This window comes from Protopterus annectens, chromosome 4.part0 (genome assembly GCF_019279795.1).
Source record: "Protopterus annectens isolate FY-2018-M chromosome 4.part0, PAN1.0, whole genome shotgun sequence".
Classification (NCBI taxonomy): domain Eukaryota; kingdom Metazoa; phylum Chordata; order Ceratodontiformes; family Protopteridae; genus Protopterus; species Protopterus annectens.
In genome coordinates this window covers 719,556,229-719,572,440 of record NC_056733.1, presented here as the reverse complement: position 1 = coordinate 719,572,440, position 16,212 = coordinate 719,556,229, and the positions used below count along the sequence as shown (strand labels likewise).

At 36.1% G+C, this 16,212-nt stretch overlaps 1 gene segment (V, D, J or C); it reads right to left on the bottom strand.

Annotated features, from left to right (window-relative positions):
• Positions 1–627: 627 nt before the first annotated feature.
• LOC122800301 lies at positions 628–1,377 on the bottom strand. The segment is given in 2 exon segments: positions 628–956; positions 1,296–1,377. Coding segments are annotated over 2 exon segments (375 nt in total).
• Between the last annotated feature and the right edge of the window lie 14,835 nt (positions 1,378–16,212).

Below are 16,212 nucleotides of genomic sequence, written 5' to 3'. Positions count from 1 at the left end.
TTTTACAGTTGACTGGAGTCACATTAGAACACTCATGCAGTGAATACAGCTTTACTGCAGTTATTTGCACACATTACTTATCAAATCACAATCCTGCTTTAAAACCATGGGTGTGTACATAGGTACATTCCATATAGGCTGTACATGGACCCTACATGAATTTTATTGAATCCTGAGAATGTTCCATAGTTTAATACACTGATAATCCCAGAAAGATGTCACTCACTGATATAGCAGATTTTTCCCCTGAGTCATTGTCATACATTATGGGCTTTTTGAATATGCTCCATTTTGTCATAACCTCATAGTCATGCTTAATGAAGCCCTGGATATTAGAAAAAAATAAAAATGTAATTAATGTCCTTACACTGCACTTGTTTTACTCTGTTATTATGTGAGGTATTGCTGAATTATTAACTCAGGCTTTGTATCTTATGTGACATCACATAGCAGTGGTAACAGCTGTTATAAGGACATGAGGAAAGATGGCTTTTCACATGGTTAGAGATGCATTACATGAAGATCTTGAAAAATACAACACCTGCATCGTGTAAGCTACAATAAAAAATCAAATCATTAATGCACAGGGTTTTTATTTCAGCTCCCTGTGCAATTGAATCACTGTGTTTATTGATTCACATTGTTCTTATCATCCCAGATATCACAGTAATAATCAGCATCATCCTCTGCCTGAATGCCTGAGATGGACAAGTAACAGATACTGTTGGTATTGTCTTTGGATGCAGAGAACCGACTAGGGACCCCAGAGCCATGTTGTTTCTTTGAGTCAGAGTTGTACCACAACAGGAACTGAGGATTCTTTCCAGGTTTCTGTCGGTACCAGTGTACACCATAGTAATCAATACCAGAACCTAAAGTACAAGGAAGTTTAACATTTTCACCAAGAAACACTGACTGTGACGGAGGCTGAGTTACACTGGTCTGGGCTCCTGAAACTGCAAAAATAACAAAAGTCAAAACTGGCTCAGAATGTTCAGATCAGTGAAATAATTAACTGTACTGACATCTTCTTGACATGGTTGCAACTATAACAGTGTACTTAAAAGGCAAGAAACTCAAAAAACAGTGAGTCCAAAAAGGTGCAGGAGTAGGTCTTGATGGAAAATACTATAAAACACTTAAAGTGCACCGGAAGTATTATTTTTAATCTGATGAACATAAGTGTTATACAGGCAAAACACAGAAAACGTTCAAGCAATTAAATAAAACTGCAGAATAATTTATACACATAAATGTTAACATCAAAAGTATAGCAGAAGTTCATATCTTCTCACATGGCCAAGAGCTTATAAAAATGATTAAGGAAAGAATCCAGTGCATTGTCAAAATTTTGTCAGCAGAGATGTGAGAGGACAGCAGGCACCAACTAAGTGTTAAATGTTATCTGCGTGCACCCATTTTATGAAGAACCTCCAAAGCAGTGTTGTGGCCCACATGCAAATCTGGTCCTTCTGACTGGTGTCATATGCTGTGATGCTTACTGTTCCAGGATCTGACCCAAGATATTTAGATATCTGCTGCTGCAAACCTATGATATCCTGCACTACTGATTTTATTTTATATCATAGGTTGCAGTTCTTCTAATCTGCTTTTTTTTTCTAAATATAATTTTTGCCATTATTTACCCATAATTTCCTTACATGTATTCTCCTAAATAGCTTGATATGGACTCTGCAAACTTTAGTTCTTTTTGCACATGATGCTTATATTAATTAGAAAACGTTTTAGACATATCTTGTTGGTCTGCATTATAGGAACCTTTCCATACTTTCCATTATCAATGTTTACATTTCAAACATACTGTGACACAGCATGTAATTGTTAGAAATACAAATACTGTAGGTAAACATATTGACATTCTGCTTGTTGGTCATGAAATTACTGTTACCCACAGTGTTACAAGTAAGAAGTGTTTATTAAGTGCACTGTTGGATAGAGTGACATTTTTTGGTAGACTGTATTATGAAATCTGGAGTTTTGATAACTATATACAATTCCCTCAGACAGTAAACATTTGTACTTTAAATTCTTTTAAAAAAAGGATTTTTCAGATATATCACCACAACTAGCATAAATTGCCGGTGACAGGTAGATTAATATATGTGACACTGAGAAAAGATTCTGACATGTAGTGACCTTAGAGTAAGAATAATTAAGTTTGAGTGGCAAAGTTCCCTTAAAAAAGATTTTCCAAATTGTTGCATTTGTACAGTGACACTAATCAACTGGTTTTATCATCAGAACAGGAATCCTTAGCTTGTTGATCAATTCCAGTTTCTTTTTTCTTTGCATGCATGTGTGTATATGAAAGTATGTGGGTGTCTGTCTACATGTTGTATGTGCATGCATACTTTCATGTCCTTGTGTGTGCAGATGTGCATGCATGCATGTGAGACCAGCAAACAGTGGGATTCAAGAATTTTCTCCTTTTCCCCAGTGGCATAACCATCTTGGAGATGTGGATGTGTGTGTGTTTTTTAATAAATATATATGCAAAATATACAATGGAATTAGTGACAATAGTCAGTTCAACAATTCAACATTACATTGATAACCTTAACATCAACACAGTAATGTATTTGCAAAACATCAACAATTTTGCTCAAATTTCCAAGGTTATTCCTCAGAACATGCATTAAAGCAAACAGTGTTTTTCGGGGGGGGGGGGGGCAAGCACACCACCTGCTAATTCCATTCCATTCCACTCATCACCCCTTTTTCCCATTTTTTTGCACATGGAGTTGGGGTGTCTGCTAATTAATATACTAAATCTGAAACTGCACAATCCCCAGGGAAGGGACACTTTCCCCTTCCACAGGGATTATCCTTCATCACACAATTGTCAGCTATCTGTGGCCAACCAAAGTGGGTCAACAATAAAAAGCCACCCTCTGTCATTATCAACCAGCCTCATAGAATCCATATAGATACATACAGATAGATAGATAGAAAGATAGATAGATAGATAGATAAATAGATAGTGATGCATATATTTCCCTGGGATTCAGAGATATCTATAGCACATGGATTAATTTATGTGACACGGAGAAAAAAATTCAGAGACAGTCATGGCTGTAATAAGAAAGACATCCATATTGTCTCATTTCCATATCTCTGCATCACAACCTAGCTAAAAGTATCAATGTCAGACATAATAGAGGTGGCGTTTTCTCTGGATGTCCATGCATAGTATTGCCAAAGGTACTCCTTTACACACACACACACACACACACACACACACACACACACACAAACACACACACACACACACACACACACACACACACACACACACACACACACACACACACACATTTGCACATGCATGCAGTCACACATACACAAACATACCTCCCATCCCATGTCTTCCTTGAGCTTACCAGCAGTGAAACTGCTTTGGCAGAAGTAAATGGCTTTCTGCATTAGCTGCTCCCCAACATTGCTGCATTTGCGTGCAGCTCAGCAAGACAGACCATCCTCAGTGCTGAGATTCCTACTAGCAAGAAACCTCAGCAGTAGTGTAATCTAACAATCAGAAAGGCTTATCACAAGTGAGAATATGGATGGGTTAAAGCTTCCAATTCATGGTAAGACTTTCTGATTTTCAGGATAGATAGATAGATAGATAGATAGATAGATAGATAGATAGATAGATAGATAGATAGATAGATAGATAGATATGAAATCTATTTATCAATACAGTTATAGGGATGTAAAATACAAAAAATATGTATGTTTTTTTTTTCTTTATTGTTATTGGTGAAACATTCCATGACTGTAATTTGCCAGACATTTGTATTACAAGCTTAAGTGTCATGAGGAAAGGTAGGAAAAAGCTACCATTGATTATATTAAAAAAACAGAATTTTTAAAATTGAATCAATCATTAAAAGGAATCCTTCATTTATTGCTGAAGGATCATAAGAGCATTACCCTCACAGTCTCTCCCCAGGCATATAATTGTTTATGAAGTCAGTTATTTAATGTACAAATTGTCTGGCTTTCTTGGTTTATTTTTACAGTCACTTTTGCCACAACTAACTAAGGAGCACTCATGAATTATGCTTTATTGAACCTCACTTGAAAGTTTTTATACCAGTGAAGAAGAAATGGTCCCTAACGCACTTGGTTTAGATGCAGTACATTTTTTACATCACACTGTTTCAGACTGAAATTTGCAGAGTGAATATATTTTAAAGACAGTGGCATACATATGAAAAACGTGTTCCTTTATGGAAGAAAATATTTTCTCAATTTTTTTTTGTACAGCAGTGCAAGGAGCTGCATTTGTTCCAGCATTTGTAGACTTGTTTATGAGCTCATGCTTATTAGTCAGTTTATATGTTGTATTTTCCTTAATAAACAACAACGTGTGATATGGCTGCTGTCTTTGAGCACATGTAGCTATTATAAGATGAAGATACATATGAGATGCCCTGTTTTATTACACCTCCAGAAAATTACTCAGGAAGCCTTAACAGCCACTGAAACATGGCTTTGCAACTCACAACTCATGCAAAACCCTAAAAAAAAAAAACCCTACCCCCAATCCCTGTCTTGTGAAAAGCAAAAATTATAGTTATCTCTCTTGATAATACAATCATTAAAGTCACTTTGCAAATTATCAGGGATCAGTGGATGATAATCTTAAATTTTACCTGCATATACAAAAGTGCATAAGAAAAACTCATTAAAAATAAATTAGGAATGCTTTACAGAGCCAAAAACTTTCTTATGCGCTTGACATTACTTGTCGCTTCACCACACTTCTTTATGGTTCTCTCATCCTTACTTTCAGACATCACAAAAATCAACACCTGAGCAAAGCTTTAAAAAGTTGCTAAACTTACATTAAAACCCTTCTCAGAACCCACCACTGTGTAGCACTAAAAGCCAAACTGATTACAACTTCTGTATAAACTAACATATACACAGCTTCTTATCACCTATAAAATATCCAGCATCCATTTGCTTGTCCAGTGCTAAATACCATTCTACACAGCTATGTCCCCAGTTGGTTATTATAATCCGCTCCTGTCCTCAAACTTTAGTCTGTCCACAAACCAATGAAATTTGATGGGCATTGTCTATACTCGCTCCATGTTGTTAAGGCCTAGAACTCTTTTCTGTCTCCATCAGGTCAATACCCTGCCTCCCATCCTTCAAAGCAACTCTGAAAGACTTCCTAACCAAAAGATGGCTCTGTTCTTGCTCAACACTAGGATAAACTATATCCCTAAATGTGAATACATACCTATTCATACCTTACACCTCCTTACTCTCCCTTCTTCACTCATTTCCTTACTGCTATCAATTTCTCTCTCCTGGCTTTCTCTCTAAATATACAATAAGCCTGCTTTTATCTCACTTCATATTGCAAGTCCTGTTTGTATTATACTAACTTACCTTTAATTTCTTTATAGATTGGCTAAAATCTTTTTAAATATTAAATCATTGTCATATAAATTGTATCTGTTCTTAACCAATGTTTTCATATTATGTTTAACTTGGTATAATTCTTTAAACTGTAGATTTTCTTTATATTATTTTTGAAGATTGCAATATTTTTGTTTTTAAAATGTTTTGCGATACTTTGGAGCTTTTCTCCCTGAGCCTCATCTGAAATTGGGCTCCTGCCCATTCGGACTTTCCCAGTAATCAAATGTCAATAAATAAGCAAACAAATAAATAAATAAATAAATAAGTATTGCATAGTCAGTAAAAAAGATAAATTCTGGTGACATTAAATATTCATTCATTCTGTAGTACTTATTTTATCCATTCCATGATTATCAGGCACCTGCCTTAACACTTAGGCTGTAGACAGAACAACTATATTGGAGAAAACACCAGCCTATCATAAGACACACAAGCTCAGTCATACACACACACACACACACACACACACACACACACACACACACACATCCGTGGGAAGTATTGAGAATCATTAGTTTGTGTATGATATGTCTTTGGAATATGGGAGAAAACAGAAGCACTTGACAAAAGAGCATGCAAGCAAAGAAAAGACAATGAAACTGTACAAAGCAGGCATTCCACTTGGTGATAAATGATTCACTGTGCCATTGAAACGGGTCTGAATAATTTCTGGGGCACTACTTTATAAGTTTAGTCTAATACTTTAATAGATTGTTAAACAGTACTAAATGTCATGCTCAGAAAAGTTGACTTAGGAAAAGTAGTACATGCTGCCTCTCTCTCTCTCTCTGTCTGAGTTAGTTCACGTCATGGACAGAGTTAACTATGAGCAGGTAAAGTAAGTATTGATGGCACAAGCACTCCTAGTATTCATTGTGGGGTCATGTGCACAGATTTGCAAAGATTATATAATGTATGACACAAAATTATGTTCATGGAGAAAAGTGCACTGGAAGGGAAAGTAGCAATGATGGCTGAATATAGAGTAAAAGGTTATAGTATAACAAAAGAATCCACAGAGACTGAGAGAAAAACAGTGCAAAGGAATGTATGTGTCACAGTAGTGAAAAGGGAAGTGTACATCAAAACATTGTTGTAAAAGCAGAATGAAAAAAGGGGTATGGCGATACATGAATGTAGTTTAATGCAAAACATAGTATGGGGAAGTGGGATATCCTAAAGTAAATAGATGTACTGACCTATACCAGTCCTGACAACTTCAACATATGATCAGTGGACATGGTTTATAATATCACTGTCACTGAATAAGGGAAATAGGATACTCTCACAGGAGTCCATCAATTAATGCAGTCCTCAGTATATCCACAGTTTCCAGGCAAAGAGAGTCACTGCAGCAGTTAGAAAAAAAGAGGTTATAAAACACATATATCATGGAAATATAGCATGTGTAGCCTGAAAAGTGAAAGGTTTTAGCACATCATGCAACACTCGGGAGATTTGAAACCTCAATCAGCAGATTGACACGATAAGGCTAATTGTATGGGAACACTGAGACGCAATCTAAATAACAGCACTTGCACTTTATTTCTGATAGTTGCTCTTAGTGGAGCTTAGCTAATTTGCATTACTGATTAGCATGTGCCAAGGGCTTTCTGCCATTTTTGCCATAGGATATAAAGTGAGATTTCTCTGTGGCCATATATGGCCATCTATGTTGTTCTTTGACAAACTGCGTGCAATGTATGACCTTAGAAAGATGATTTTGATGAATATGTCCATTTTTAGCCTGCATGTGCTGAATCTGTCTATTGTTTCATCACATCTTGGACATGGGAGCATAGGATAGACAGAGATGAAGAGGGGAAGCAAGTATAGGGTACAACACAAAGTGAGCAAAAACAAAATGAGCAGGATAGACTTTGGATACGAACCCATATCTCCCAAATCTATAGTTCACCAGTGGAATAAGTTTACAGAAATAAAGTAGGTTAGAAGATATGAAGCTCCCTTGTATAACTTACAGATTGATAACAGGAATGTTTACTTTCAGTGGAATGGAACACTTGAAAGAAAGAAAGGAGAAACACATCTGGATGTAAATGAATCCTTGCCTTTGGTGATGATAAACTCCAGTCCAGGGTATCACCAAGGTATGCCATAGGAGCACTCATACAAAAGGTGACTGAAAAACACATTTCATGGGAATGAAGCACATGATGGCAAGACAACAAAAATAAACCTACATGGATTTAAACCTGTGCCTTTGGCAATCACACTTTCTAGACTAGGACATCATCAAGGCATATTTTAGAAGTACTCATGCAAAGGGTGACTGAAAAAATACTTTTCAGGAGAATGCAACATACGATAGCACAACAACAAAAATGCACACCTGCCTTTACTAGTTATGATTTTATGGCAGGGCATCAGCAAGTGAAGCCAGAAAAGACCTTATACTGAAGGTGATCTGAAAGTACACATTTCGGGGAAATGTTAGAAATATGTTGAAGACAGAAAACTGTGCAATTTAAAACAACACATCAAACATCAAATAAAAGCAATGTATTTCGGCTTTTGCCAGTTAGGGGTCACCATAGCGGAACTCCAGTCTGCTAATGATTGGCAGTGGATTTTTACAGTGCTGAGTTGCCAGCCCGATGCTCAACCTTCAAAGAAGGCATACCCATTCATGCACACACCTACCTGCATTTCTTTAAATGTCACTTGACCACGAGGAGGAGATGCAGACTCCACACAGAGAATCGAATGGGAAAACTTCTTGCTGTGAGGCAACAACACTAACTGCTGCACCACCGCGGGTGTTAACAACACAACACACCAAACATCAATGAACTAAAAACATTATGTCACCATACTGGCAATGCACAAATCACTGCATGAGTCAAATGAGCCATTTAAGCTGTACAAAACATGTATTATATCTATCTTACTTTATATTTGCATGGTATGTACTTAACACATTGTTGTTTGCTTTCAAGAATGTTACAAGGTCAATCTCAATGTATTTATCCCATGCCTGTCTAACTGAAATTCTAGAAAGTAGGGCATTATCAAGTGTAACTATGGAAGAACTTATAGTGAAGGGGTCAGATAACAAGAAAATCAAGGGAATGTTAAAAAAACTGTGGTACACTGAAAAATGAACATTGATAAAGAGCATGCAGCACTCATGGAATTAAAACCTAAAGCCTACCATATTGGCAGTGTACATATCACTGGCAGGCTGTTATGTATACATACTATGTTTACCCTTATATCATACAGTATATGCATTGTAATTGATTAGTGCATGAAAATGATTGCATTGAAGACTGCTATAAGTTATACCTCAATGGATATGAACCGTTGCCTGGATAACAGTGATGGTTATCCCACTCCACAAGGGGGGAGCCACCACAGACCCCAGGAACTACCGCCCCATTAGCCTGATGAGCCTGGTCTGCAAGGCCATGGAACATATCATCATGGAACTTATAAACAAAGACATTGGTAATCTCCAAACTCTGGACCCCACCCAGTTCGGGTTTGTAAAAGGCAGATCATGTCTTCTAAACCTGATAGACTTCTTTGAAGCAGTCACCAAAGCCATAGACAAGGGTAAGGTGGTTCACACAGCCTATCTAGATCTTGCCAAGGCTTTTGACACCATCCCCCACTCTGGAATTATAGATAAACTCACTAAAGTAGGCATAAATCCCTATGTCACAAGATGGGTTGCCAGCTGGCTCACTGACAGAACTCACACCGTGAAAGTAGCAGACTCCAAATCCGACTTCAGACCAGTGACAAGTGGAGTACCACAGGGTTCAGTCCTGGATCCACTACTGTTTGGTATATACTTCTCTGAAGTACAGGCTAACACAGAAAGTCTTTGGCTAATGAAGTTCACAGATGACTGCAAACTAGGAGCCATAATTGAATCTCCTAACGATGTGGACATCCTACAAAAGGGCCTCACTAAGACAGATGCCTGGTGTCAAAGCCATGGCCTCATACTCAATGCCAAAAAGTGCACTGTCTTTCCCTTTGGTAAAAACTCTGTACCCATGAACTACAACATAGGCGGTAGTATACTTAACACCGAAAGTGTGATAAGAGACCTTGGGACACAGGTGGACAGTAGTCTCTCCTTTGATAATCACATTACCACAGTAGTCAGGAAAACCTTCTACCTAGCACACCTCATCACAAAAAGTTTCTCATCCAGAAAAAAAGAGGTCAGTGTTCCCCTCTACTCATCACTCATTAGACCCATTATAGAGTACAACACCTAGTACCTACCTATGAACCTATGAACCTATTATTAATTTCAAGAAATAATTCTAGTTCTGACAACATCCAGGGTCTGAAGTCTTTAATGTTCATGATATATGAAGGAATTCTAGTTGAAATGCTTAAAGGTTTAAACTCTATTTGGAGCTTCATTATCAGAGAGTCATGATCTGAGAAGGAGCATGGAACTATTGAGAAGTTGAGGATTTTTGTTTGTAAATCTTGAACTATGAATAATTTGTCTATTTGGTTTGTGTTCCAAATCTATGGTCTTTATGGGAAAATAATAAGGATTTATCATCTTTTACTTTAAAAGTGTCTATTAAATGAAATTAATCAATCCATCTTTTTAAGGATTTTGAAATAGTTGCTATGCGAAAAGACTTCCTGGTGGTTTCAGAAGCTTCTAAAGTGCAATTAAAGTCTCCTCCTAGTATAAGATTTCCTTTATAATGTTTGGAAATAATATCTAGGTGTTTTTTAGCCATTCCTGCTCCAATTCCTGGGAACCAATATAGATTAGCTAAGGTCCATATTCTGTTATTAAATTTAATTATAACAAATGCTAGTAGACCTTCTTTGTCTTCATATTTATAAATAACGTTTGGAGTGATTATGTTTTTCTTCCAGAGAATTGATACTCCTTTTGTCTTTGTTCTATAGGAGGATTGCGCTAAGACTGTATAGTCCTTAGCGTTCCAAATAAAACTATCATTAGTCTTAAAATGCATTTCCTGGAGATATACTACTTGTGCCTTATTTAGATTTAAATATTTCAGTTGATTTGCATTATTAAAGCCATTAGTATTTAATGATAAGAATGTTAAATCTATTTCAAGTTATTGTTGGAAGAAACATTTTGCTTCTTTTTCTTTTGATTATAGTAGTTATGCCATATTATACAATGCCTACCCTAAAAACGTGCACGCTGATTGGCCAGCCCAACCAGCGTGCCCGTTGTAAATCCCTCAATATACTAACGGAAAAAGGTCCGGTCGCCCGGACTTTTCCGTTAGTATAAACTACTAATCTCGCTATGTTAAAAGAGTTTAACATAGCAAGACAGCTTTAAAAAGCAACGGAGATCTCCGTTTTTTTAAAGCTCTCGCTATGTTAAACTCCTTTAACATAGCGACACAGTAAAAAACGGAGATCTTGCGATCTCCGTTTTTAAACTTGTCTCGCTGTGTTAAATGAGTTTAACATAGCGAGACAGTTTAAAATAAGCAACGGAGATCTCCGTTGCTTTTTTAAAGCTGTCTCGCTATGTTAAACCCATTTAACATAGCGAGATAAAGCAACGGAGAACTTGTTCTCCGTGCTTTTGCAACTCTGATGTACCGCGAGGCATGCGCAGTACATCAGAACTGCCGCGAACACCAGACAGGTGCGGAAGGGCAGCAAAGAGGCATTATACAATGCCATTATTTAAGAAAAGTAATTATTTCTTTTCTTAAATAATGGCATTATAATAACAATAACCCACTTCTGGGTGTGTAATGCTGGATTTACCCACGGTTGTCTTTGTTTGGTCCCTCGGGCTTAGCCCTCGGGACCAAACCACGCCAACCGTGGGTAAATCCAGCATTACCCACACCCAGGCGTGGGTTATTGCTATATTCTCTGATATCATTGGATGTTATTTTTATGTGTGTAAACTTGGGAGTGTAAATTAATGTTCTTTCTTCTTTAAATACAAGTAGGGAAAAATTCTGGTCAGGCTTTAAAAAATACTTCTATAAAACATTAATTCTAAAGTATCAGATACAAGCAAATATGAATTTCCCATTAAACATGGAATGAAAGTCATTCCTAATCCAATAGATAAAGATAGATCTATTGGATTATCACCCATACCGTTAACCAACAATAACAACTGAACTCCGTATGTTAAATTATTATATGGAAAATTTTCTTAAAATACATATGAAATTCTATATTATTCTATTATTATTCTATAGTATTTTATATATCAGGATGGAATGTTAATAGTGTAAACAATTATTATGTTGACTTAGAAAATATTTAATATTTAGTTACCCTTAAGAGATCCCAAACATGTCAGATATGTCATTTCAGATAAATTAAATGCAACAGAGGAGTATACACTAAATAAGCCAACAACAAATAGATTATTACTAAAATAATTTGGCTATAATGACTCTGTAGGAGACAATGAGTGATTACCAAGGAAATATGAATTTACTGTAGGTGTACTGTCTTCCTTTACTTCCCCACTCTTCAGCTCACCAACTTCAACTTGCACTTATGTAAAGACATGGCTTATAAGTGGTATCCTGACTCTGAGCAGAGGTGCCCTACATTCTAGTGTGCAGTGCTTTTACATATTTATAGATTTACAAAGCAGATTCTAAGAATAAACTATGATCACCCTGACAATTCCCACCCTGCATAGGGCACCTCCTGCTTCCAGAGTGGGTAATCACATCAAGTCTAGAATGAATGTGTAGGTACCCATATGGTAATCAAGATTTATCTTAGGTAAGTATTAATTAAATAGTGTTCGGAGCATCTTAAAGAGTTCTAGGGGCAGTTAGAATACTCTTACGCCTCTCCTCCCTTGACCAAAAACAGAGATTTCCCTTCCCTTTCTTTACCTTGTTTTAAATCAGTACTAATGAAAGAAATTCAGCAAACATAGGTAAACAGAAATAACATTCAGTAGTCCATCTTGTACATGACTCGCAATCCATTAAACAAGTCAGTAACTAACATCACTTTAGTAAACATTATAAAGACAAATTAGAAATACTTTCCTAGCTCTTTAAATTTTCTGATAAAGCAAAACGTTAACAATAAGCTATTTTAACTAAAAGTGTAAAGCATTTCAATTTTTCCATGCATGTATACATTTCTACTTACATCGTAGTGTCAATAGTTGTCTTTGAAATCTGTACAATACTTCACTTCTTCAAATCATTCCTTTTTCAATTCAGGTTTTGTTTTGTCAAAATGGCAACAATATTTCAAGGGCACAATTAATATTTAGACTGATGTTTCAAATAAATAACTTGTCAGTTGCCAATTGAGTTAGTTCAGAATGTATGGTTAGTGCAAATATAGCATGTTGCAAAAATAATATGTATTTTTTCGTTTGCTCTAGAGACTGTCATATGCAAGTGAAATATATATTGTAGCATATATAGAGCAGATAGCTTATGGATTCAGGTTGTTAAAGTAAGTTATGCTTATTAATCAGGCAGTTTCATTTAAATTCACAAGTAATTTGGGGACATTTAAGTTGAGTTTCCAGGAATGTGCAGTCCAATGTGAGTAATTGAGTCCACTTTTCCTCATAAACGTGTCACAATTCATTAAACAAAGCAGAGTCTAACATCTGTCTAATAATCATTATAAAGACAACAATAATTTCCTAGCTCTTCAAACTTTCTGATATCGCAAAATGTTGACAGTAAGCTGTTTTTACTGGAAGACTAAAACAATTCAATACTTCCTTGTGAATATACATTTTTACTTATACTGTAGTGTCAAGAACTGTCTTTGAAATCTATGCATTATTTCACTTCTTTCAAGTCATTCACTTTACAGTTCAGATTATATTTTGTCAAAATGTCCATAGCATTTCAAGGGCACATTTAATATTTAAACTGATATTTAAAATGAATAGCTAAAAAGCCACGGTGGTACAGCAGTAGCATTGTTACCTCACAGCAAGAGGTTCTCCCGTTCAATTCTCGGCTTGGCTTGGGAGTGCCTTCTGTGTGGAGTCTGCATGTCTTCCCCGCGGTTGGGTAGTGTTCGAAAGACATGCATGCATAAATGGGCGTGCCTTCATTGAAGGTTGGGCGTTGAGCTGGCACCTCGGCATTTCGTAAAAATCTACTGCCAATCATTAGCGGACCGGAGTTCCGCTGTGGCGACCCCTTACCGGGAAAAAGCTGAAAGACGAACAACAACATTTAAAATGAATAGCTATCAGTTGCCAAGTGAGTTTGTACAGAGTGTGAGGTAACTGCAAAGATAACATGTTGCAAAAAGTAATATGTATCTTTTCATGCGCTGCAGAGACTGTCAGTTTCAAGTAACATATAAAATGTAACTTTTACAGTGCAAAACAGCTTGTGGAATCAGCATGTTAAACTGGGTAATACTTTTTAATCAAGCAGCTACATTTAAGTGCACATGCAGTTTGGGAACATTTCAGTTGTGTTTCCAGGAATATGTAATCCTATGAGGATAAATCATAAAATATTTACAAATAGTCCTATTATGTATTTATTTTACCTTGCTTAGGTTGTTTTTCATTTTAATAACTAAACATTACTTTTTTCTTATTATTTGTTATCTGTGAGGCTAAATGCACTTTGCAGGTTCACAGTGTCCTTAGAAACTGCAGCAATTGTTTAGTGGTGCTATGGCAATGCAAATAGAATGTGAAGAAAGCTTCACTTCTCTTAACCAACAGTACATTTTCCCTCCTTTTTTATGTATTTGTTAATACTAAAAGGAAATAATTCAAAGGAAATATGTACATGAATGGAACATTTCAGAGTTAATCAAGAACATGCCCCCAATCCCAATAAGCATAATAGTGACTATCATTAATCTAATAAATATTGTAATAACAATTAAGTTCACTATTCCAATTAGTCTACCTTAAAACTAGATTATTTTAGACTATGATTTATCTATGTATAGATAGTGAGTTATTAAATATATACAGACTATATCAGTATAGTAAATAGGAGAGAATTTAGAAAGGGAGACAAGATGCAGTTAAAATAAATAATGAGAAAAGAGAGAGAAAGAAAAGAGAAAATTAATAGAAAATACACATATACTATGTATGTTGATTTACAGTATAAATATTTGGTACTTTTCCGTTATCGGGGCAACAGTTTAAATGAGGTTACTGTGCTCTAAATCCAGTTACTTATGTCTTTGTGTACTGAACATAACCAGACTTGTGTAAAATTATTTTACTGCATAATGTTTCAAAACAGGAGATGTCGCTCTGTAAATTTTGCACACACCTGGTTAAAAATATGCTAAGGCACTGGATTTAAGCTCAACAACCAGTTTGCAAGTGTTTGTTTCCTGCGTACCAAGCGGATACATCAAAGTTAAGAAATGCAACCAATTCCAGAAAACATAGGGGTTTTATTTTCCATGAAACTGTAATGAAATATTTCATAGTTGCTCTACAAGCCTCTCCCTGTAAACTGTGTTGCTGTACATGTCCATGTGCTGGGCCGGCAGTGATGAAATTTACTGCTCCGGAGCTGAACTGTAATACCGGTCACCCATGTGGTGGGGCGGCAGTGATGACATTGACTGATTCGTAGCTGGACTAATTGATCGTTTTGCTTTCACTGTCATTGCCAAGCCTTAGTGAGCATAAGTAAATAACCACCATGACGCCCCTTCTCATAACAGATTTAACCTGGCTTAATGCTGACTACCGCGCTGTGTTATTGTAGCATGACTACAAAATTACTTACGCTGGCTTACATTAATTATGTTACCTCTTCTTAGAATATGCTCGTATGAAGTCAGGCACATCCTTTCATCTTGCTGTTTTAGTCTCTGTGTCACGGTGCAAAAATCGTAAACATAACTGCAATATCAACCTCACTCAGAAGCCATAAAATGCAGTGAAGACATATCAAAGGTTTATGTATGCGTTTGCCTTCCAAGCAGCAAAACTATTATTACAACATAAAAATAAGGCACAGGAAATAAGGACTGTAAATCTCACAGGAAAAAAGTGTGTGTGATAGCCACATCAGCAGCAGCTGTGCTATCACTGCAACCATGTACTAAGAATCCAAAACAGTCATTAGAAGTGTTGTCCTGATAACGGAAAAGTACCAAATATTTTATGTGCTATATAACCCTCCTTCTGTGAAAGAAAAGTACGCTGTTTTACATACCTGAGGTAATGTGAAAACTCTCATGTGTCATCTATTTTCAAAAAATATGGATAAAGATTCCAGTAGTTAGTTACCTTTGTTTTAAAATTCCAAGCAGTAAAATTGGTCCTTTAAAGTAATGTTAAAACAATTCATATCATAGTAGATGCTTTGAGAGATTTGGCTGTAACAGTGTCAGTCTTTTGCTTCTTCTTTTTGACATCTGTCCAGACATTTGTTTCTTTTGTTCTCTTGAGAGAAGATGACATCCAATCTGTATCTTCTGATAAAGTAATCACATTATTAGTTTTAACAAATGAAGAGGCTTCCTCTAAGTCAATAAAAGTCCTCATCTCGTTGGCATACGGTATTTTTATCTTAGCTTGTTTTAGAAACTTTATCATTGGCCACACTTTTTTCCTTTGTTCCATTATTCTAGATTAATAGTTGTTATTAAATCTTATCAGGCTCTGTTTATATTTTAGAGGAAAGGCTCTGTTTATATTTTAGAGGTACCTTCTTCCAAGCAGATCTTAAAATCATGTCCTTGTCCAAGTTGAAAGAAATTTGATAATTATTGACCTAGGAGGAGAGTTTGAGTTAG